The sequence below is a fragment of the Orycteropus afer genome, unplaced genomic scaffold (assembly GCF_000298275.1).
Source record: "Orycteropus afer afer isolate SDZICR_OR568_19922 unplaced genomic scaffold, OryAfe1.0 scaffold00007, whole genome shotgun sequence".
Lineage (NCBI taxonomy): Eukaryota > Metazoa > Chordata > Mammalia > Tubulidentata > Orycteropodidae > Orycteropus > Orycteropus afer.
This window is the reverse complement of record NW_006921594.1, coordinates 12,626,997-12,651,912: the sequence shown is the minus strand read 5'-3', so window position 1 is coordinate 12,651,912 and position 24,916 is coordinate 12,626,997. Positions and strand designations below refer to the sequence as shown.

Here is a 24,916-nt window from a genome sequence, read left to right as displayed (position 1 = left end):
TGTCTGAACAGATGTTAAGTGACACATACCTGTCTTAGTATCTTGTTAGTGAGGTTACTTTATTAAAAGCAAATAGCATAAGACCTGACACAAGACCTATGTTCAATAAATGTCTGCAGGATTGGAATCCAAATGCTGTTTGATCACCATCTATCATATATATACTGTGAAAAATTACAGAGAATGAGACAACATTTTAAGGTCTGATATTGTTAAGTATTTTTAGGATATGGATCAGTGATAAGGATATATATTGGTGAGAGTATAAACTGATAAAAATTATGGAAGATAATTTGTCTTTATCTTGTCAGGTTGAATATCAGCAATGCTATTCTTAGCTGTACATTTTAACACATGGATTAATTTTAGAAACAATGTTAAGTAAAATACATAGTATGACTTTTTTTATGGAATCACATTCTTTAGAAATATAACTAATTATAAATATATTTAAATTCATATTATCTTTAAATATCTGTAATATACATTATATAATTGTAGATTGAACTAGGACTTGGTGGAGGGATTGGGCGACATAGGGAGGGCAAGAAAGGAAAGAAAGACAGGAGGAAGAAGCCCTTTGTCTAAGAGGAGAACTCCAGCATAAATTCCTGGGGAAGCTTTAGGGTCCTGAGGCCCAAGGAAAGACAACTTGAGCGTATTTTAGCTTGGTAAGGACCAGAAGGCAGCAGGCAAGACATGAATGCTGTTATACAAACCAATTGTTCTCCTGAAGAAAAAGCTTCCAAGTGAGAACATGATTTAAAGAAGCTCATTCTGAGCATTGAGAATTGAGGCCAGTCTTTTAGGCATCAGGCAGATAGAAAAAGGTCCTTTTTGACTTTGAAAGTTGGCATTTCTGTTCAAGTGAAATGATAATTTAACAAATGTATTGACTGCCTGCTATGTACTAAGGAACTCTGGTGGTATAGTGGTTAAGGCATTTGGCTGCTAATCAAAAGGTTGGTGATTCAAACCCACCAGCTGCTCCATAGAAGAAAGATAAGGCAGTCTGCTTCTGTAAAGATTTACAGCCTTGGAAACCCAATGGGGGGGATCACTGTGAGTTGGAATTGACTTGATGGCAGTAAGTTTTTAACTATGGCACTATACCTGAAAAAACAAACCCACTACCATAGAGTCGATTCTGACTCATAGCGACCCCCATTGGGTTTTCAAGGTGGTAAATCTTTACAGAAGTAGATTGCCCCATCTTGCTTCCATGGAGTGGCTGATGGGTTTGAACCGCCAACTTTCTTGTTAGCAGTCAGATGCCTTAGGCACTGTGCTACCTGACCTCCTAGGCACGCACTTATCATCTTCACTACTGTATTAATAGTTCATATCCTCATTTTACAGAGGGGGAACTAAAGCAGAGGGAGGTTAGGGAACAAGTCCAAAACACAGTGTTAAGTGACAGAACTAGGATTTAAGCCTAGATCTTGTCAAGATTCCTAATGCTAGTCTACTTCTATAATATATTAGATATCCCTACGTAAGTACCTCAAGCATGGCAACGCTTGTGAGGATGGTGCAGGACCCGGCATTGCTTTGTTCTGTTATACATGGCATTGCTATGAGTTGGAACCAACTCGACAGCACCTAACAACAATTAAGTACCTACTGTGTGCCTACTGCTATCCTAAATGCTTTCCATTAAGCATATGGCAAAACATCTATTACCTTCATTTTATAAACAAGTAAACTGAGGCTAGATTTTTATTTAACTTACTCAAGCTCATACTGCTAGTCAGTGGCAGATTTGAACTTGGTTAAAACTTTACAGTGTTATGTTCTTAATTATGTTCACTTAATGATTTAACCTTTTCAAGTCACTTAGCTAATATTTGAGAGCCTAGGATATATGTGCTGGGTATTGGGGATTTAAAATCAGTGAAGACATAGGCCCTGGCTGCTTTGCTCCTGGTCTGGAGAAGGAAACGGATGAGTAAATACATACAGTGGGGTACACTGAGCAAGAGGCAGCGCAGCCTGCCAGGAGCCTGGTGTGAGCTCTGGAGCTGGACTGCCCAGCTGTGGAACCTTGGGGGTGTGAACCTTTTGATGGTTTTCTTTTTTTTAATCTGTAAAATGGGTGTAATATTGGAAGGAGAATTAAATGAGTTAATATATGTAATGTTAGAAGGCACTACATTATTGTAGGGTGAGCTCTGGTAGCGTAGTGCCTAAGGCATTTGACTGCTAACCAGAAGGCTGGCGGTTCAAACCCACCAGCCACTCCTCGGAAGGTAGGGTGGCCAATCTACTTCCGTAGTGATACTGCCTCGGAAACCCAAGGAGGGGTCGCTATGAGTAGGATCCGACTGGACAGCAGTGCATTGCGTTTGTTGTACATTTTTGTAGAACTTTAAAGAAAGAGAAAGGATCTGACACAGGTGGGAGAGGACATTCTAGGCTGAAGGAATGGCATGGACAAACAGTAGGCACGAATGCTTATCTGAGAAGTGTAGGAGAGGAGTGAGCTATTTCTTAGAATCTTGTGTCCTATTTTAATGCTGCAGTCATGTCAGAAACTCGATTGAATATTTCAAATTAATTTAAGATGTGTCCATAATGGGAAGAGATGATGGCTATATTGTGCCACTAGAGGGTCAAGTTTTCAAATTTTAGGATTAGCTACTTTATGTCTTCGGGTATTTCAAATTACAACTGTTTTCCCTTTAGTAGAGGTTAATAATTGAGTGTCTGTCTCATTATAATGCCAGCAAGCCAGTTTGTTTAAAAAACCCTGCATGTGGGAGGAGCTTAAAATATTTTGTGGCGGTTGCAGCCCTTTAGGCAGAATTACCCCGGTAAAACGCTGAGTGCTAAGCGTTCATCACATTCTGGAGTCAGAGTTTACGTCCATTTATTTCATTATCTTTTTTTAAAAAAGGACACTGTGTGACTGATGGTTAGAAGTAATTTTTACTGTGTTGGTGAATAGCACGGAACTCATCCATTTAGCTCTCTTCCTCTGTCTTTAGAATAAATCATAATTCCATATATTCCTGTAGCTACTATCAACCTGTTTTGCTTTATTACCAGAATTTCTGTTTCAAAGAGAGACATAGTAGCTGGGTTCAGAATAAAAGCTGAATAAAAGTTTTCTTTTTTTTAAAAAAAAATTATCAAGAGAGTGTGAAGTATGGGCAGAAAAGAATTGACACAGTGGGAAAAGAGAATTCTCCTGACAGGTTTTGACTTCAGCCTGTGGTCTGCATGAGCGTTAATTTTCAGCTAATATTTTCATGACTGTGATTATTGGTTCACCTTGAGTTTAGTTGATGACCCCTTGGCTGTTTGGTAGTGCATACCATGGTGTGATGAGGAAAGCTGGGCTCTGGAGGTGGACAGGGCTGGGTTTGAATCATGCAGTGTGGCCTTTGTGATCATACTTTACTTTTTAGCCTGTTTTCTGCATGAAAGAGAGGAAGATCATGATAACTTCCAAGAAGGCTTTTTAAAAAGATAGGATAGACTATATAGATGGGTAGTTTCTATGCTTCTGTAAAGGATTCCATTTTATGCAAAACAGAGAGTGGCCTTTCCTGATAAGTCTGCATTTTTACTGTGAACTTCTATTAGTCTGTGCTGTAATACATGGGTGGGCTTCTAGGAATACTGATACATGTATGGCTGTTTGTCCCTGCACAAATGACTCTGATTACTATGCATTTTGATTTCCTTTAGCTGATTTTAACAGTTTTGAACAACCATATACATTTACCTTTGGTCTTCTCTGGTAGTCATTCCCGAGGGCTGATATATGTCTGCCCCTGTATGTTAATTTTCTAGGTCTAGGCTCCTATAGGCCAAGACATTAGATTGTCAAATTTGTTATAATTGAATCTAAACAAAGACTAAATGTGAGTGGGATCTGGAGGATTTGCCTGCTATATGAGTAAAGTATGTGATTATTACAGATTCCTCTGGGGGCTCAAAGTCTCTTTTAATTAACTTCCTTATTTTCAGCAGAGGGTTGTTTTTTAAATTACTAAATTTAGTCAATGAATACATAACCTAGGTAAGTAAGGTTTCCTCTTATAAGCAACCATCAACATGAGGTTAAAGTATAAAGTTTTGGTAACGTTTGTACAGGTGAATACATTAACATTTTTAGTCAATTATTAAAGGGTTTTGGTTTTGTTTCTTAAAATTAATTGTTTTTACAAACCCCATGATTGTATGGAATTAAAGCCTTGTTTGTCTGTCTGTCTGTTCCTAGCTATGACTTCACACCTCTGGATTCTTCCGCAGTGTATGTGTTGAGCAGTATGGCTCGCCAGCGTCGTGCATCTCTGTCTTGTGGAGAAGCCGGTGGCCGAGGCTTTGCCCGATCTGGATTCAGTGAGAACTGTGGCTCCCCTGTGCCGTCACAGCTCTCTTCCAGCTCTTTGTACGCGAAAGCTGTGAGAAACCACAGCTCGGGGACTGTGAGTGCCACTTCTCCCAACAAGTGCAAAAGACCAATGAATGCCTTCATGCTGTTTGCCAAAAAATACAGAGTTGAATATACTCAGATGTATCCAGGGAAAGATAACAGGTAAAAATAATGATAGTTCTGATTATAATTGAGTAACATTTCAGTGCAGTTCTCAATAACTGGGACAGTTCGATGAACTTACTGACTAGATTTAATTACTGAATTCTTTTATTTTTTTCAAATTGACTTTAAAATGAAAAGGTAAAGTGGAATTTTTAGGACATGTGTGATTATTTCATAATATAGGCAATTAGGGTACCTACATGGTAAGTGTCTACCTTTTAAAAAATATTAAGTATCATTAGTCTGTTAGAAGACACACTTCTTAATAACTGACAGTTCCAGCTTTTGGAGCAAGATATTAGCTTGGGCAAATTTGAGAAATTTCATACTCCAAGCATTTCAGTAAATTTACGCTTTATAAACATTAAGCTTAATTCTACTCTTTGATGTTTCAGAAATACAGGAAAGTTTTCTGGAAGGACCATTTCCCTCTGCATTCTATCGGAACAAAGAAAAAGCTAGAAAATGTTTGAGGTTCTTATTATAAGCCTGTGTTTCAGATTTGGAGGGGAAAAAATAAGGTAGCTACTTGAACCAGACTTTTAATGTGTAATTATGCGAGTATTTAAAATACTCCGTTCCCATTTTGTGTATTATCACTTTGATGGAGCAGTGGTGGTTCAGTGGTGGACTGCATCTCCTGCACGTGGGAGGCGGGGTTTAATTGCTGGCTGTTGTACCTCAAGCACACCCTCTGTCAGGGGAGGTTGTATTGCTATCATGCTGAACAGCTTTTTGTGAAGCTTCCAGAGACAGGGTAGGAAGAAAGGCCTGGCAGTCGACTTGTGAAAATTCAACCAGGGAAGACTCTTTGGGTCACAGTGGTCTGATTTCATTGTACATGGGTCTCCACGAGCTGACTCGATGACAACCACTTCTGTTAATAAAAATTTAACTTCACTCAGGCTGTTTAATTTAACTTGGATATTTCATGAAAGCAATAATTCTTTTATAAACAAAAATTAAAAGTTCCTTAAAAAATTGAAAGCCTCAGCTTTCATTGTTTGGGTTAATACCAAAAAATGAAAACTGCTTCTAGATCAGATATATATTTAAATGTTTGACCTAATACATTTTTTTGAGGTAAAAAAATTTCATAAGCTGCCTTTAATTAACCGCTCCCCAAAATCTTAAATTTATCCTTCTTCCAAATCTGTAGTCAGTTTTGAAAAACCTTAATATTCAAGTACCTTGTTATCAAATAACATTGTTCTGTTCTTTTTAGCTATGTCCTTAATACTTCAGTAGTATCTTTTGGAATGTAAGGGACCTTTTAAGAGTAATTAATTGGACTATGTAGAATAGCCATTTTTATTTTCTCTCTGGTGGCATAGTGCCTGAGGCACTTGACTGCTAACCAGAAGGCTGGCAGTTTAAACCCACCAGCCACTCCTCAGAAGGAAGGTTGGGCAATCTACTTCTGTAGTGATTCCGCCTCAGAAACCCAAGGAGGGTCGCTATGAGTCGGGCCCGACTCGCTGGCACTTAACAACATTGACATGGAAAAAAATAAGGGTGCTCTTGTGGCGTAGTGCCTAAGGCATTTGACCGCTAACCAGAAGGTCTGCTCTGGGGAATATCCTGAAGGATCTAAGAGGAGGAGCAATGTTAAAAACATGCACCTCATTCATTGTTATTTGGGAGCTTTATAGAAAAGACTAGCACTTCCTTTGTCAAAGCTCAGGGATTTGCTTATTTTACAGCTGTGTCACACCACATCCTGTGCAGGCATCGGCAGTGGGTATTAAGTTGCCAGATTTGCCGAAATGCTGATTGACCTTACAAGTTGTCCCCAGTACAGCCAGGAATAAAAATTAAGTCCTTACTTTCCTTTTTGTACCCTTACTTGTCTCTTAGAGTCCTCTTCTCTCTCCCTCTCAAACCAACCAAGTTCTTCATATATTAAAGTTATCTTCTTTCTTCCAGTCTTCCTGTTTCTCTGCTAATCAAAACTACCATTTCCTTTACCCATGATCTCATGAGGAAAGGCAAACGATCATCCGCATGAAATAACTCAGTTACGAATTCAGGTTTGAATGTCTGATAAGCTTAATTCTAAGTATTTACATTTTAAAAGAGAAACTTCTTATCCCCAGTGCATCTGATTTGGGAGTTGCTGTATATGTCTATTTCTTGGTCAGTTTACATTAAAACCTTAAGTAACACTGTAATACATCTCTTTGTCCTGATGAAACCAAACCATTGAGTCTGTTCTGACTCAGAGCCACCCTATTTACTGCCTCTGGGGTTTTAAGGCCACAACTGTCTGGAGCAGCTGGTGCTGGTGGGTCCCAGCTGCTGACCTCTGGTTAGCAGCCAGAAGACTTTAGCTGCTGCACCACCTACTTTCTGTTTATTTCTTTAGAATTGATCCCTAAATGTAAAATTACTGAGTCAAGAGTTCTATGGGCCTTTTCAGCACCATTGACATTTTCTAATTTTTGGTTCTGCCACTTTTGTGACTTGGGGCTATTAACCTGATTTCTAAATCTAATCTCTCATTTTTCAGTAAAAAGAATTTTGGGTTAAGCTGTATTGTTTCTTAAAAGATTCAGTTTGCAAGTTTACTTCTCTAGTGACTGCTAGGTGATTTTCTCAGGAAAATGTACTTTTAGAATATAAAAGCACTTGGAGAATCATTTATTACCTCCCTGTTTTCTTTTTTTGAACTGGCCTTAGAGTTAGTTACTGGAGCCATGCCCCATTTCTCCTCGTATAGGCCCACAGGCCCCCAGGTGGACGTGTAGGACTGTTTACATACCCACTGCCTGATTATTCCATGGGACACAGAAGCAGGGCTAGAGACAGGATTCCTTAATAATGCTCTTCACCTAAAAGGTGAGTCTCAGCAAGGGTGCTTCCTGGGTAATTAGACTGCCCTGATTATAAGGGGGGTATCAACCTCAGGTTAGGAGCTCTGGTAGCATAGTGCCTAAGGCACTTGACTGCTGACCAGAAGGCTGGCGGTTCAAACCCACCAGTCACTCCTCGGAAGGAAGAAGGGGCAATCTATTTCCGTAAGAAACCCCAAGGAGGGGTTGCTATGAGTCAGGTCCGACTCGACGGCACATAACAACATCAACCTCAGGTTGGCGTCCTTAAGTTTAGGGCTTTTGTAGCCATTTTTCTTTTTTTCCCCTTCAGGATCTCAGTAGTATTAGCTCATAAATCATTTTTCCTGGCATGTTCAGCCTGACTCCTGTGTGATATGTTGTAATCATCTAACATTGAAGAGTATCAGATGCACCTGTGTATCTCCACATTGAATTTTAATTTTGAACTTGTATTTCCCCCTCATGTCTTAATTCAGTAAGTAATGAAGTCCACATTATGGGGCATATTGTGAGCAAATGGAGACTAGACTAGAAAGATCAGAGAGAGAGACATAACTTAGGGATATTTTAAGTTGGGATAAACTTCAACTGCAGAACTCAGTTTTAGATGATGTGTGTATTTCCTAGTTGTCCAGGAAAGGTAACATAAATATTTGATGCATAGCAGGAGAATCTGTATTGGGCACATTTCATTAATCACCTTTCAACTTAAGGTTTTTTAAGGTACCTTAAATGAAGGTAGCTACCTCCTTTGGAAATACTGCATATCATTACTTAACTTTAGAAGACTAAAATGGGTGTATGTGTGCGTTTGTTAAATGTTTACATTTAACTAGTAAAAATGTAAACCAATTGTATGGTACCTTTATGCCAAAGACTATAAAAATCAGTTTTTATTTTATTAAAGGAAGATGTAATACAGTGCTTAATTGTAACAGCTTAATTGGATAAAAAGACAAATATTCTTATTATATATTAAGTTTCTTTCTTTAGCGGTAGAGCCTCTGTGGTTACAGTTTCTTTGGAAACACGGATGCTTATGTCCTTAATTTCCATATCAGAGCACATAAAATCACTTGTGTATAGTTTATGTGAGATGTTCTGGGACCTTCTGTCTTGTGTGTGTTGTGTCATGAAATAAGTGGTTGAAACCTTTTCATAGAAGGAAAGTGGTTTATGTCTGAGTGTACTTGGAGCTGCGTCACCAAGTTTGAGAGCAGAGTAACAGGTATAAATAGGAAATAGCTTCAAATTTCTATCACATATCTGTCAGTTTGACTTCTTAACACAGGAGTTTATCTAATTTTCCTAAGTGGTAAGTATAAATACTGCCTAAGGTTTACAAGGTGTCATGAGATAAACAGTAAGGTGTGCATAGTTAATGCTACTACCTCTTTCACTCTGGTTGCATGAATGAAAAAGGACTTCTGTCATACTTTTTGGTGGGTTAGAGGCATAAACAGAAAGTAAGCGTAGTTTTAATGCAAGATGAATACTTTGATTCTGAACATTGTTTTTGGAATCTTAAATACCATTTTAAAATTGATATGCCAGGATAGATCCAATGGTAATTTAAAACTTCTTAGATATAACACTTAAATATTTTCCTTAAATCTAAGCTTTGTAGATGTATTCTAGCCGTTTTAGATGTCCTTGGACAATTGGAAATGGTGGTGGTATTCCAGGAGGTTTTAATTGAGCCTTGACCTTTTCCTGTCCCTATGTTGGACAAAAGATTTGTCTTTTTTCTTTCTTTTTAACTTTACAGAAGTAATAGTACTTGGTAGGAGTTTTATGCAGACTTCTCACCTTCAGTATTACATAAATTTTTGTTTTACAGAGCCATAAGTGTGATCCTTGGTGACAGGTGGAAGAAAATGAAGAACGAAGAGAGAAGGATGTACACACTAGAAGCAAAGGCTTTGGCTGAAGAACAAAAACGTTTAAATCCAGACTGTTGGAAAAGGAAAAGAACCAATTCGGTACGTTTCATCCAGTAGCTGCATAACATCACCACACTTTGTCCCCATTGCTACACTAGCATGCCGGGGCAGTGGTTACAGCCTATAGGAGGTGGTGTTGATGCTGTTTCTCAGCATTTTTATACAAAACCTAATGTTTCTACATCCTTATGAGTTCTGCTTTTCTTTTTATCATTAAGTGGAACTTACTCTTAGCATGGAAAGTAGACGTCTCACACAAGCTTGAAAAGAATGTTTGGCCTAAATGTTGAGGTGGAAAGTAATTTTGGAATGTAGTATTTCTGGTCGGGTTGAAAGCTGAACATTATTAATTAACCCGTTAATAGCACAGTAGAATACTTCCCTAATTGTTGGGTCTGTGTCTCAACAGCCTTTCTTTCCTTAATTGGGAAGGGTAAGGAGTGTTGGAGGTGTGGGAGTATATTAACTAATCTTCATGGGAACGTCCATTTGCATAGATTTTCTAGATTGAAAGCTTGAGGAAGTCTAAAGGCCCAGGAAGGGTGATAAATGAGTTTGCATCATAAAACAGACTTGGTTCTTACCACTTTCCATTACTAGACCACCATCTTTTTAATAAGTGTTTTTAGATTAATCATATGAACATTTCACATGACAGAATCAATTTGGTGCATCACTGACAAATGTAGGGACGGAGAAAGAACTTTATAGCAGAAGAGCTGGCCAAAGATGGTTTAATTCATTCTTTGTATTTATGATTGTTTCTTTAGAGTGACATGTTTTCAAGAGTTCTAAAGAATTATTCAGTAATCAGATTCCAGTATGTAAAAGAACTGGATTTTGGAAGTTCTTTATTAACTTAGAATTCCATGTGGTAGGACTTTGCCTGTATCCCTTTTTCTGTTCTTCCTGGTCTGCTTTTCTGTTGTCCATCTCTGCCTGAACCATCAGTATATTAGCAAACTTTTAAAAGTCACCACCTTTGAGAAAGCAGCCTTTTAAATAGTCAATGTGTAAATACTGTCTTCACAAAGCTTTCATATGTAGAATTACTATGTATTGATGTGTAAATGTTCACTAAGTTTAATTTATTTCCACAGGGCTCACAACAGCATTAAACCAGGATGCTTGTGTTCTTAAGTTTCTATTTGCATAAAAGTTGACTCTTGATGGAAAGACTTAAGAAGATCAAGGTCTCACCATTTGTCCTGAATTCGTGTGACCGTAAAATACTGATAGCATTGAATCTTGAAATGATTTAATAATATGAGTGAGGATTTGCTTTCTCCATTAGAGCATTAAGTAAGCTAAAACTATCAACATTATAAACCAAATTGCCTTATTTTTCTTCCAAACTTCATATATGTCTATCAGGTAATATAGGCTTGAAAATTGATATCCTGTGGTGCTAAAGTACAGTAGAAAGAGAGGAGAAGTGTATACATGGTTTATTTTAAATTGTACAAAAGAATTTAAAAATATGTAACTGCTGTTTATACATTGGCTCCTTACTGCTTATTAATCTGTATTGTACACATGGTAGAAAAAAAAGCAGAAGCTGGGAGTTGGCCTTTCCTTGAGCGACCACCACGGGGCCCAGCATCTGTGCCAAACACAGGAGCTCCTAGTCTGGCCAGTGCCAAAAGGCTGCCAGAACATGTTGCGGGTGGATGGTGTCAGTGTCCTGGAGCCACCTGCTGCAGTTACCACAGGATGCCGAGTTTGTGCACCAGGTGGCAGCACTCATCCATTATTTCCAGTGGAGACCTAGCCACGGTCAAGATAAGTTAGTTAATAGCATTGGGATATAGTCACTGTAATGGTGCTATTAACAGTCAACACCATTGTATTTTTTAACTTTGTGTTCTATATCTCCTCAGCCACATATCTTAAATATCTTATTTTGTCATCGTATCTTTATGGTGGGGGCAGACTTTGCACTTACTGCAGTGCAACACTTGCACTTTACTTTTTCCTCCAACTGTCTAAAATTAGAGCAAATACATTGGCAATACAGCTGCTTTTGCTCTGAGCTACAATCATGGCTTTTCATGTTACTTACCAAGTGGTGTTTCTGGTTAGGAATCACAGCTGTAAAATTGATTTCAGCTCATTACACTTCTTCATGATGTTGCCCCTAAATTTTGCACACTATATTCTTGTATATTATTTCAAATAAAATGAAAAAAAAAAAAGTCTATTTCTGACTTATGCTGATTGATCTTGACTGATAGTCATGTATGAGTTGTCAGAATAACCAGGTCAAGGGTGAAAATACAACGTAAATTCCTAACACTTAGAAGACTTTGTTTTGGTTTTATAATTAGGAGGTTGCTGATGAAATGTAATTTTTTAAAGTGATTTAGGTGAAAATTTCCAGAGCAAATTCATTTTCCATACAACAGTTAATACACATTTTGTTTCATGACCTTGACCGCAGTCACCATAATGTAACAGCTCTCTTCCCACTTCCTTCCTGTGGTTACCTTTTCCTTGAGTCCTTCCTTCCTGTGCATTCCTCTCCTCTGAGCTTTCTCACTGTGCAAGACTGCCCTTCTGACCTCCCATGATTGATTGTTCTAAGGAGTGTACCTACCTGGTGTAAATGTTCACCCTTTCACCTGTCTGTTGTTTGGCTGGGAGCCACAGGGAGTGAGTCCCATTCCAAGCCTGGAGGGTGACAGGGACCGTAGTCTTGGTGGTTTCACCAGTCTCTATCAGACCAGTAAGCCTACTCTTTTTTTATGATTCTGAGTTTTGTTCCACATTTTTCATCTACTCTACTACGATCTCCTACATTGATCCTTTTCTGCTCTGGTTACCTAGTGCTGCTCTGACAAGAATATACCACAAATAGGATGACCTTAACAAACAGGAGTTTATTCACAATTTGGAGGCTTTAAGTCCAAGTTCAAACTGCCAACCTCTAGGGGCTGATTGAAAGCCCCTCAACCTTGGGCTTCAGCTCTGCCTCCAGCTCCTGGCCCACTGGAGCTAGAGGCTTTTATTTATTCAGACAGCTGCTGGCTGCTGAGGCTGCCAAGCCCAAGGTTGACAAGTAAAAAGGCACAGTTCCGATATTACCAAACCACACAGCAGGCCATTAATTCAAGTCCATTGTAAGTCCTCAGGTCGGCAGAGCATGGCAGGCTGCTGAACAAGGACACGGCTTCATGCAGGGTCCCAGCGTGCCATAAGCTAGATACCATTTTCCCAGGCTTTTCTTTATATACAGGAAGCAGACCACATCCCAAGGGCAGCTACTCAGCTGCTTGTGGTAGATCCCACCATGGAGGTGATTGCCAGTCTCGTCATGGGGAATAAGTCCCACCAGATGCCTAGCCACTCACTCAACCAGGTCCAGCCAAGCTGACACACAAACATAACCACCACACTTTCCAAGTGGTTAACAGTGGTAGCCGGGAACCATCTAGTTCCTTACTAATATTTTTATTTTTAATTAAATATTTTCTTTAAACAAAAATTTTAGTAGAATGTCCCTTAGACATTCTAGATGGCATGTGCAACACAAAAATAAGGACCCACATTATCTACTATTTATAGAGAATCTTTGTAGAATAAAAACTATTTCTCTTTTTGACATGTTTTTTACATGGTTAAATGGCCTGTCTTAATTAGCTAGTGTGGCTTGTACCAAACATCACAAATGGGTAGCTTTAACAAATAGGTTTTATCAGAGTCCGGGAGGCTAGACATCTGAACGCAGGGGGCTGGTGCTAGAGGAGGGCTTCCTCTGGGCTCTGGCAGCGAGTTCCCTCCTGAGTTTCTGCTCCTGGGTGAGCTTCATGTGGCTTGTCTCTCTCCCCCAATCTCTGCTTCTTTCAATTGCTTGTTTAATCTCTCTTAACTCAAAAGAGACTGACTTAAGAGCCCCTACACTAATCCTAAAATAACATAGCCCATTCCCAAATAGAACTAAAACCACAGGTATGTGCATCGAGTGGGACCCAACCCCTCCTTGGGTTTCCAAGGCAGTATCACTACGGAAGTAGATTGCCCCATCTTCCTTCCGAGGAGTGGCTGGTGGGTTTGAACCGCCAGCCTTCTAATTAGCAGTCAAGTGCCTTAGGCACTAAGCTACCAGAGCTCCTTAAAACCACAGGCATAGAGGTTAGGATTCACAACATGTTTTGAGGGGACACAACTCAATCTGTAAGAAGGCCCCCAAAGCCAGCTTTTAATAGAAATGATGTACAAAGTGTGAAGAAAGCCTTATTTTATTTAAGGATACAATACGACATTTAAGCAAGAATACCAGTGGTCCCCAAAGCGCTGAATACCGGAATCCCTTGGGGAGGCCCGATTACCTCCCTCAGACATTCTAATTTCATTTGCATGAGCTGGAACACGGGCATCAGAAAATTTTAAAACTCCTCTAATCATCTAATGTGCAGCCAGAGTTGGGACTCTGAGCTACACACCTACTTGTGACAAGGTAGGTTGGGAACAGCAGGTGTCTATCATGTAACTTCATCATATCCCTTTACAAGCAGTAGGGACTTGTCCCCATCGCAGGACTCAGTTGTGTGATGGGAAAGACATTTTATCCAGCCTGGTAGAAAATAGGGAAGAACCGGGCTGGATGGTTCGGAAAAATCAGGTCCGTGGAGTCTGAAGGCTGTGTGATGTTTTACACCACTCAAAGTAGGAGTGCTAAAGAGGTGAAATTGATAGGAGATAAAAGAAAAAGCTGTTACATTCTTAAAATAGTGGATAGAAGCTATCTTTTAAAGTATGATGTGTGTTTCTTAGTTCAGCTGTCAACCTTGAATGGATTAAAACAAAATGGAGTTAACGGTTTTTTTACATTGTTACTGAAGAGTAGACATAGCTTTCTGAAGCAGATGAACCATTATGGGATAAACTGGTGCAAATTCTTTGCCTTCTCTACTTCGTACTGATTGGACATAAGCTTCCAGGGCTCCCCTAAAAACCAAAATGAAAACAATGTCAAGAATTACATCAATGAAATACAACAGCTCGTTGTTTGTGCTTTCGAGTCGGCGCCGACTTGTGGCGACCCTATAGACCACAGAACGAGACACGGCCCGATCCTGTGCCAGCCTCACAGTCCTTGCTGTGCTGGAACTCATCATCCCTGTAGCCGCTGTCACAATCCATCTCACTGTGGGTCTTCCTCTTTTCTGATGACCCCCAGCTTTACCAAGCATCATAATCCTTCTCTAAGGACTGGTCCCTTCTGACAACATGACCAAAGTCGAGACAGTCTGGCCATTCTTGCTTCTAAGGAGCATTCCAGCTTAGAAGGTGCCAATATACACAAATCAAAATAAGCCCCGTGCTCAGTTCCTCCAGCCAAGTGACCAGCAGCACCCTTCGAACATTGATTGGTAGTATTGCTATGGGTGGGAGCTCTGGTGGCCTAGTGCCTAAGGCACTTGACTGCTAACCAAAAGGTTGGCAGTTCAAACCCACCAGCCACTCCTCGGAAGGAAGGTTAGGCAATCTACTGCCTCGGAAATACACAAGGAGGGATTGCTATGAGTTAGAGGATTCCACGGCACATAACAACAACAACAACAACATTGCTATGGGTAATGTGCAAAACCATAAACCTTTTTAGTCTGTTGAATTACAGAGAGTCCTGCTGGTGAAGTGATTAAGCGCTTGGCTGCTAATTGAAATGTTGGCAGCGTGAACCTACCAGCTGCTCCAGAGAGAAAGAGGTGCAGTGGGCTTCCAGAAAGATTACAGCCTGGAAACCCCATGGAGCAGTTCGACCAGTCCTACAGGCCACTGTGATTTGGAATCCGCCTGATGTTTCTTGTGTTTGTTTTCCATCGTTCAGTATGTGGTCTAATCAGTTCCCTTTCTCCAACTTTACAAAGAGATTTCTGAAGTCATCGTGCTTGTAGCTATTTACAGAACTCACAGGGGGAGCCCTGCACCCTCCATGGGAAGGTGTGCTTAGGCACGCTGGGAGGAGGTGGCTCCCAGCGTAACCCTAGTAGGCTTATTCTATTCCTGTTGAAGATGAACAACGCACTAGGAGGATAAACTACTCTTGGGCTCAAGAGTAGTTTTTGATAAACAGTGTGATTAGGAAGCAATCTGAATTTAGTCAGGAGTGTGTGGTACCAATCAGCTATTTACGATTATGATGCTAAGAACAAAAACAGAAGTCAGCCAACCAGGCCTGAAGGCCAAATCCAGCCCTCCACCTGTTTTTATAGTTTTATTGGAACACAGCTACACCTACTTGTATATGTATTGTCCATGGCCTCTTTCACACTACAATGGCAGAGTTGTTCAAACAATCTAGGTAGAGGTGAGGTCCTCAAAGCCAAAAATACTGTCTGGCCCTTTGCAGACAGTGCGAATCTCTGAACTAGACCTCTGCTTAAGTATTCATGCACGTTTAACTGGACCTCCAAAGAACGGCTAAAAGACTAATTTTTCAGTATCCCAAGTACACTAATCAGATTTTTACTGTAATACTGTTTTGTTCAAAATCTCACACTTTTAGATTTGTGCATTTGTATAAAGATATAAATTAGTACCACAGCTCAGCTCACATACTCAGTCTCAAGTCCCTTAGTTCTTAACTGATTCTTTGGCTTCCAATCAGGGAAAACATAAACCCTAGGTGAGCTTCATTATTCTACATTTAACTGTGGGGAGTATAATTCCCAGAGTCCTAATTCATTGCTCACCGATGAGTTTCAAATCTCTCTTCCAGCCCTCACGTCCCTCCTGGCTGCTGTTGCCAGCTGCTTCTGTTTTGCCTAACCCACCTGTCAAAAACTCAGGGCCGTGTTCTGCCTCCCCTCCACTATTTCAACAAAGGGCACCATTTCCCCAAAGGTCGCTCAAGTTCTCTTTGACTCTTACAGCAAATCAGGCATCAAATCCTATTAATTTATTTTATCAGTGTATTTCCACAGCTAGCCCCTGCTCTCCCCTTTTTTTCAGTTTGGACCCCTGCCATCTTGAACTCTAATTACAGCTGTAGCCTCTTAGGTGGTCCCCCTGCTGCTACCTTTCCTACCTTCCACGCTGCATCAAGAGCTGCCTTCCTGAAGTATAGTATTACTTGCCATCCCATACTCCCTACAGGACAATGTCGGAGCTCATCAGCTTCATCACCATCCTTCCCTCAGCCTTTTCTGCGCTGCTGCTAGGTTCCATATGGTTGGATGTGGCCTAAAAAGCCCCTCAATTTATTAGATGTGCAAAGCAGCTTCACCCCCTTTGTGACTCTTAGCCCAACCCTAGTATCGACCCAGGGGAAGGCCGGGGAGTTTGTATACACAGCAGTGCTCTGAAATACAGGTGTGTCTAACAAGGTAGGGCTGGAAAAGGGTCTATTTATCTTCAGCCACCCTGAATATCTCATAGTTATTGGGACACATTCTCTCAGGCCTTGGCACATTATCATTGGAACGTCCTTCCTTGTTTCTGTGCAGCTCTTTATACTTTTGGACCAACTCAAATGCTCCCTCTTTGTTAAAGCTTTTACTAATTCCAGACAGCACAAAAGAATGGACATGTCTTGGAGTCACACAACTTTGTGGAAAGGTCTGACTTCTGCATCAACAACCTTGGCTTAGCAGGGTCTCAGCATTTTGGAATCCCTGGATGCTGGCTGGTAGCACTGTGGTTAAAACAGTGGGCTGCTAACCAAAAGGTTGGCAGTTCAAACCCCCAGCTGCTCCATGGGAGAAAGATGCATTCTGCTTCTGTAAATATTTGTTGTTGTTGTTATGTGCTGTGGAGTCGGACCCGACTCATAGCGACTCCTCCTTGGGCTTCCGAGGCACCTAAGGCACTTGACTGCTAACCAGAAGGCTGGTGGTTCAAACCCACCAGCCACTCCTCAGAAGGAAGGCCGGGCAATCTATTTCTGTAGTGATACTGCCTGGGAAACCCAAGGAGGGGTCACTATGAGTCGGACCCAACTTGACAGCACATAACAACAACAACATCACTATGGAAGTAGATTGCCCAACCTTCCTTCTGAGGACTGGCTGGTGGGTTTGAACTGCCAGCCTTCTGATTAGCAGTCAAATGCCTTAGGCACTATGCTACCAGCCTTGGAAACCCCATGGAGCAGATATACTCTGTCCTATGAGGTCACTATGAGTCGGGATGAACTGGATAGTGGTGAGCTGGGTTGGGTTTGAAGGCTGGCTCCATTCTCCATTCAGGGCATAATTACTTTCAATCACTGTGTGTGGAGAGATGGATAGGCCCCTATTTAAGGGGTGTTAAGTGGCTACTTGGCTTTGCCCTACTATCTAGCTGTGACCTTAGCTACATTGTGAGACTATTTGCTCATCTGCAAAATGGGAACAATATCTACATGATACAGCTGTGAGAATTAAAAGATGCACTATGAGGCACCTGGCTCTCTGCTAGGTACACAGAAGGCATTCAAATCCTGTTCTTCCCACCACACTTCCATGTGGGGTCTGGGGCTCTTTCTCCATGTAATTTCAACAAGCTGTTTACACTTTTTAACAGTACATTATCACATTATAGTGCAAGCATCTGTTCACTTTCACTTTCCCATCTTAGATGTGACTTAACGTTGAGGGTTGGGCTGTTCTGATCATTTACATATCCCCAGGACCTGGTGCTTGACAAATACATGGAGAATGAACAAAGAAATGCATTAGAAACACAGCAAAGTGAGCTGCAACGACTAAGAAGTGCAGAAGAAATGGAAAGGAGAACTGTGATTGGAAGCGTCCTTCAAAGCAGCACAGGCATGTGCGGTGGAATGTACTGCCGTGAGAGAGCCCTGTCTGGAGAGGTGCCTTGGTTCTTGTCAGAGCTCAGCCTGCATGGAGCTCCTTCCCTGTTAAACTTGGGTCTTTTAGTAATATTGTTCCAGCTTTATACCCAGCACTCTCTACTTACACACCCCAATGCAGTTCCTGAAGATTCATATACAGTAGAGAAATCCCCAAGGGCCCCGACTGTCTTTGAGACAATGGTATATATATCCATCTAAGAAATGAGTGAGGTGAAATTCACAGACACTAACATTTCTGTAGTGAATGGATTATTAATGGGAAAATCAACTTAGCAGTTTCATTTGCATGCAAAAGTATAAGACATATAAATTACACAATATGTAGAAATGAGTTTGGTTAGATTTTTTTTTTTTTTTTTTTTTTTATATTCATCAAAAACACCATCAGAACTATGGGAGGAAAACAGATTTAAGCTGCCCTCCCACATAAAATCAGAGCAAGATTTTCAAGCACTTTCATTAAATTATTTCATTTGCTTCAACAAAACATCAGCTTTCTTGGAAATCAGGCCAAGCATTATATAAGAGTTAGTCTCAACTCTTTTGGTTTGTAACCAAAATAAGCAAATTGTTTAAGTTATCCTTATTGGGGGGGGGGGGATCAATTAGCAAAGGAAAGACTTGTGGCAACATGTCAATACTACTTAACGTGATATAAACTAGCCAAGTGGAGAAGTTTTGATGGAAAATAAAATTTATTTGTGTCAGGCATTAAATACTCAGTGTGCTTAGTACTGAAATACATAAATGACTTAAAGATATCCCATTTGCCTCCATAGGCAATTAAAACCCAGGCATTCCCCTGGCCCCACCCTCCCTCTTGGCCCCATCTCGGGCACCCAAAGTTCTCAGAGCTGGTAGTTATCTAGTGGCATAGGAGGTACCAGAAAGGGAGACCAAACATTATCTTCCATCAACAGGGATCTAATAGTTTTGCAGAAATATAAAGGAGCTGACAGAAGGGTTCCTACTCTGTGGCCCTAGACAACCAGGAGGGCAAGGGGTCCAATGATTTGCACAGGCACCAGCATCGTTTGATAACTGGAGAAATAAACATGCCACTAGGCTAATATGGCCTGTGAACATTGTAGTCATCATGAAGGTGTTGGTCTCTCTTTGTCTGGAACAAAGAATAGTGAAGAAAATCAAAGGCCCCTGGAACAACTGGTCCAAGGGACTAGTGGGCCATGTGCACCTCAGCCTTCATGACCCTGAGACCAGGACCCCCAGATGGTTCCCAGCTACCACTGCCCACCACTCTGAAAGGAGTCACACTAGGAGATCCTGGATAGAGTGGGAGAAAAGTGTGGAACAAAACCCTGGTAGAACCCTGAGACTATGGCCTTCAGTCAACCTGCCAGCCTGGAACTGAACTTGCTTCCTCGGCTCAACTTCCAGCCCACCAACAGACAGGCCTGAAAAGTGAGCAGGAACCCCAGGAAGGCTCATGCCTTAGAACAGTCAACCATAGGACCTCAGAGGGCAGCATGCGCCCAGGGAGAAAGCTCACAAGGCAGGAACGACAGGAAAGGACAAAGGGTAACCACAGAGAGGAAGGGGGAAGCAGGCTGCTGCACTGCAGGGACTGCAACCAGTGTCATGAAACAAAGGTGTATGAACGCTTCAATGGAAAACCAGTTTTCTATGTCAACTTTCCCCCAAACCACAGAAGTTAAAAGAAAAAAAGGTGTCCTTCCACTGTGCCTAGGACAAGCAATGAAGAGGGCCAGCAGAAGAAGAGGGGCTGCTCCATCACAACTATCAAGAGCAAGTGGGTTCACGGACCAATGGGCCCACTTCTGCAGAGCCTGAGAGAGCGCTGCTTCATCTCTACTGAGAGCACGTTCACCACTTACAGACACAGCTATCTCCCCAGACACCTCTGTACCTGAGGGAATACACCTGTCTGGAGACCTGCCTGGTAGGGGCTGAGTAGGGACGATTATCTCTCAAGACACCACTCAGTTCCAAGAGTCAGTGATTAGTCTTTCTCTTGACTAATATCCATTCTAGAAAAATAGCCAGCTCTAGAAAAAACATCTGGTGTCAAAAGGAAACAAAGGCTGAGGAGAGTCCATTGCCTGCCATTCACTCAGCAGCAGTTACACCATCCGCAACTTGCCCTACTTCATGCTAAACTATCATGCTAGGAGGAACAGAATGCATATAAAAAAGTGTCCCCAAAAGCTAAAAGAAACTTACTGACATTTAAAGAGGAACAGTCACCCTGGGCTTATCTACAGGGGAAAAAAATTCATGCTGTGATACCCCAGTATATAAGAACGAAGTTAGTTTTGCCTAAGAGAGAAGAAAGAACATTCTGTAGGACAAAGTCCTCTTTGCCAATGGCCTAGAGTGCAGGATGAACCCAGTTTTTTGAAATCCCCCAAGGAGGGCTTGAATTTCTGCTCAGGGCATGAAGGCTTTGGCATCAGCCATGTATGGAGTGACGGGTAGACTTTCTTTAAAAGGCATGACAGCATAACTGAGCAGGATTTCAGTTGCTAAATATAGGCTTAGCAACAGCACTGCTGGTGAAATCACTCAGGAGACATTTTTAAAGAGAAGCAAATGAAAACGGATTTGTGATATGCCCACAGCAGGACAACTATTGCGGATGAACTCATTCTGATTTGTTAAGATGACAAAAATGAACCTTGTTCACTACCTGAATTACCAAGTACCTTTTCTGTTACCAAGTATGTTGCAGCTGAGTCAATCTTTGGGACTCAAGACAAAAATTCACCTAGACTTGGCAAATTCCTGAGTTATCCCCAGGCAGAGATGCCCTTGTCCATGGCCAAAGCCTTTTCTGAGGGCAGTTGTAACCAGTCACATTACCTAATGGCAGGCTTGCTGGTCAGATTCTTTGGTCAGATGCTCATAGCTGAAAAAAGTGTAACAGATAGTGAACAAGGAAGAAGAGAAGGACCTGGGCTGATCTATTCTATCCACTCAGGCACTAAGGAGGGCCAAGGGCTCACCCAGGCTCTGGGCACCAAACCTGAGAGCTCAGAGACACTCCTGGAAGCTGGTGACTGATTACAGCTGTCTCAACTGAGTCTTTCCCCTGACAACTGGAATATGTCCCACAACGGCAGTGGGTCTCAACTTGGGCTGCACAGTGGAACTGCCTGGGGCGGTACAGAAAATCCTAATGCCAGGTCCCACCCAGGAGATTCTGGGATAGTCAGTCTAGACATTAAGATTTTTCAAAGCTCCCTAAAAAATTCTTATGCACAAACAGGGTGGAGAACTCCCTCACTACATCCAGCCCCACTCTGGCTTTGGCAAAAACAACTCACCACCTGTGCTTAGGCTCAAATAGGGCTTGTTTGGGGCTATGATCACTAGATTAGCAGCATTTGGATTTCCTGGAAGAACTAAGAGTGATTTCAAGGGCTGCTTAAGAAGTGCAACTGTGAAGATGGAGGAATAGGCAGACAAGTGACACAGACCCTCTTCAACAAAGAAAAGAAAAACCAACTGACAGAGATACAGAAGATAATCCTGGAGCCTTGAGCTTTGGAAGGAACTATGCAGAAGTGGATTAGGCACCAACTAGTGGAAAAACCTGAAAGAAAACAGTGAGTACAGAGACGGTCGGAGCTGCGGGCTGTCAGCTACTCTGATGGGACCAACAGCCTGAATACTTCCAAGTGGTGTTGGGACCTGAGAATTGACCTAAAGATAAACCCTGGTCACCAAGGGCTGTAGGGACGACTGTGCTGGTGGCCTATGACTAGGAAGAGAAACAGCAAGGAGGGAGACAATCTGAGTTGTTGACTTCTCGCTGTTCGGAAGGTTCAGCCATTTGGATATTTAAAGTGACCACAGGTGTAGCCATTTTGGATGTTTACAAGCGGTGGCCATTTTGGATATTATATCCATCAAAAGGAATAACCTATGTGTAATTGGAATTCCAGAACAAGAAGATAAAAATAAAACCAGAGAAAACTGTTGAAGATTTGTTGGAAGAGAATTTTCCTGATATGTTGAAAGATGAGAATATATCCATTGAGGAAGTCCAATGAACCCCAAACAGGATAGACCCCAAAAGAAAATCACCCAGACATATCTGGGTGATTTTGGATATTTAAAGTGACTGGGTATGCAGCCATTTTGAATGTTTACAAGTGACGGCCATTTTGGATTTTAAAGTGATAGCATTCTCATTCGGGTTTCAGGGACCTAAGAATAGGCTCTACTTGCCAAGGTCAGCAGGGACTTACGAGAGGCTAACAGGAAAGGAAACAGGTGGTAAGTGTATAAGTGCTGTCAACTAGCAAATAGAGGAGCACAGTACCCTGCTTGCGTAGATAACATACAAACAAAACATAGAAAACAAAACCTGTGAGCAAGTCACTCCAACATACAATCACCAATTATATATAACACAAAAACGTCAGAATGCCTCAGAGACAATAGAGCATCATAGTCCACACAAAGAAGCAAGATAAAGTAGGAGAAACAAGGGACCAGGATACAGACCCAAAACATATCCTGAGGAAGATGCAGCATTGGAACTCTCTAATAAGGAATTCAAAATAATTGTATTTAGGTATCTTCAACAAATTGAGAGACAGATCAAAGAAAACACAGAGAAAACTATATGACAATTTCGAAAGACAATACAAGAACAAAATGACAAAGTAAATGAGAAATGATACAAAATCTATACACAGAAATCCAGAAGATTAATACTAAATTTTCAGAAACAGATAACACATTGAATGGGCAAAGGAGCAGAACTGAATCAATGGAAGACAGAATCAGGGAGATTGAAGGCAAATACCTGAACACTTCTTTGGAAAAGGATAAATCAGAAAAAAGATCAAAACAAAATGAAGAAAGCCTAAGGTTCATTTGGGATACCATCAAAAGGAATAATCTATGTGTCACTGGAATTCCAGAACAAGAAGAGACAAATAAAACCACAGAGAAAATTGTTGAAGATTTGTTGGAAGAGAATTTTCCTGGTATGATGAAAGATGAGAATATATCCATTCAGGAAGTCCAATGAACCCCAAACAGGATAGACACCAAAAGAAATCACCCAGACATATCATCATCAAACTTACCAAAACCAAAGACAAAGAAAGAATCATGAGAGCAGTATGGGAAAAATGAAAAGTTACCTGCAAGGGGCAACCAATAAGACTAAGCTCAGATTTCTCAACTAAAACAATGCAGGCAAGAAGACAATGGGATGGTATATGTAAAACTCTGAAAGAGAAAAATTTCCAACCAAGAATTATGTACCCAGCAAAATTGTCCCTCAAATATGATGGTAAAGTGAGGACATTTCCAGACAAGCAGAAATTAAGGGAATTTGTTAAAACCAGGCCAACCTTACAAGAGAAGCTAAAGGGAGTCTTTTGGACAGAGAAGCAACAACAGCCAACAACAACTGACCATTAACACACATGATGATATAACCCAGAAACCAACCCAGCTATGGAAGTATCCAAAGTAAAGAAGTCTACAAGATTGTAAACAGGGAACTAGAGATATCATTTGACAAATGAGGACAACTACAAACCAGAAAGAGGGAAAAAACTGTGTTGTTACAGAACTTCTAGATGGTAGGCAAGTCAAGACAACTATAAGACAGAACAGACTGTTCTAAACATGGGAAGAAAATTATAAACCACAGGGTAACCTCAAAGAAAAATGATAAACCTTCTTATCAAAAAAGACGACCAGCATAAATATTCAGCAAATACTAAAACAACAGCAATGAAGGAAGTGATAACATGATTCATAAACAAAACGAGCTCAGCATAGAAAATTAAATGGAAGAAATTGAAACCACAAAAAAGGACATAACAAAAATGAAAGCAACAAATTCATATTTGCCAATAATTATATATCTAGCAAGGGACTTATCTCTAAGATTTATAGCAGAAGAGTGGATGACCAAACTATGATACACACACATAATGGAATGCTTGTTGTTGTTATTGTTAGATGCTGTCGAGTCATTCCGATTCATAGCGACGCCCTGAACAGCAGAACGAAACACTGCTCGATCCTGCGCCAGCTCCATGATCCCTGCTAGCTTGAGCCCATCATTGCAGCCATCGTGTCAATCCATCTCATTGAAGGCCTCCCCCACTTTCATTGACCCTCCACCTTACCAAGCATGGCATCCTTCTCCAGGGAATGGTCCCTTCCGACAACATGACCAAAATAGGTGAGATGAAGTCTGGCCATTCTCTCTTCCAAGGAGCATTTCGGGTGCACTTCCTCCAGGACAGATCTGTTAGTTCTTTTAGCAGTCCATGGCACTTTCACCATTCTTCGCCAGCATCATCAACTCTTCTTTGGTCTTCCTTATTTATTGTCCAGCTCTCATATGCATACAAGGCGACTGGAAATATCATGGCTTGTGTCAGGTGTATCTTAGTCCTCAAGGAGACATCCTTGCTCCTCAGCACTTGTTCCTTCGAGGTTGACTTTCCCAATGCTACACGTCGTCTAATGTCCTGATTGCTGCTTCCATTGGCATTGATCGTAGAACCAAGCAACGTGAATTCTTTGATGACTTCAATCTTCTCTCCATTTATTGTGATGCTGCTCATTAGTCCAGTTGTGAGGATTTTTGTTTTCTTTATATTGAGATGTAATCTATACTGCAGACTGTATTCTTCAACCTTCATCAGTAAGTATCTCAAGTCATCCTCACTTTCAGCAAACAAAGTTGTATCGTCTGCATATCTCAGGTTGTTAATGATTCTTCCTCCAATCCTGATGCCACGTTTTTCTTCATATAGTCCAGCTTCTCAGA

The 24,916-nt window shown here is 41.1% G+C and overlaps 1 protein-coding gene across 1 annotated transcript in view; it reads left to right on the top strand.

The window, feature by feature from the left end:
- Positions 1 to 10,444, top strand: part of HBP1 (HMG-box transcription factor 1) — a 32,229-nt gene extending 21,785 nt beyond the window's left edge. Inside the window, exons 9-11 of the mRNA XM_007944428.1 lie at positions 4,229 to 4,546; positions 9,224 to 9,365; positions 10,427 to 10,444. Of these exons, the coding sequence (XP_007942619.1) occupies positions 4,229 to 4,546; positions 9,224 to 9,365; positions 10,427 to 10,444 (478 nt within the window). The remainder of the gene's footprint in view (positions 1 to 4,228; positions 4,547 to 9,223; positions 9,366 to 10,426) is intronic.
- Positions 10,445 to 24,916: the final 14,472 nt, after the last annotated feature.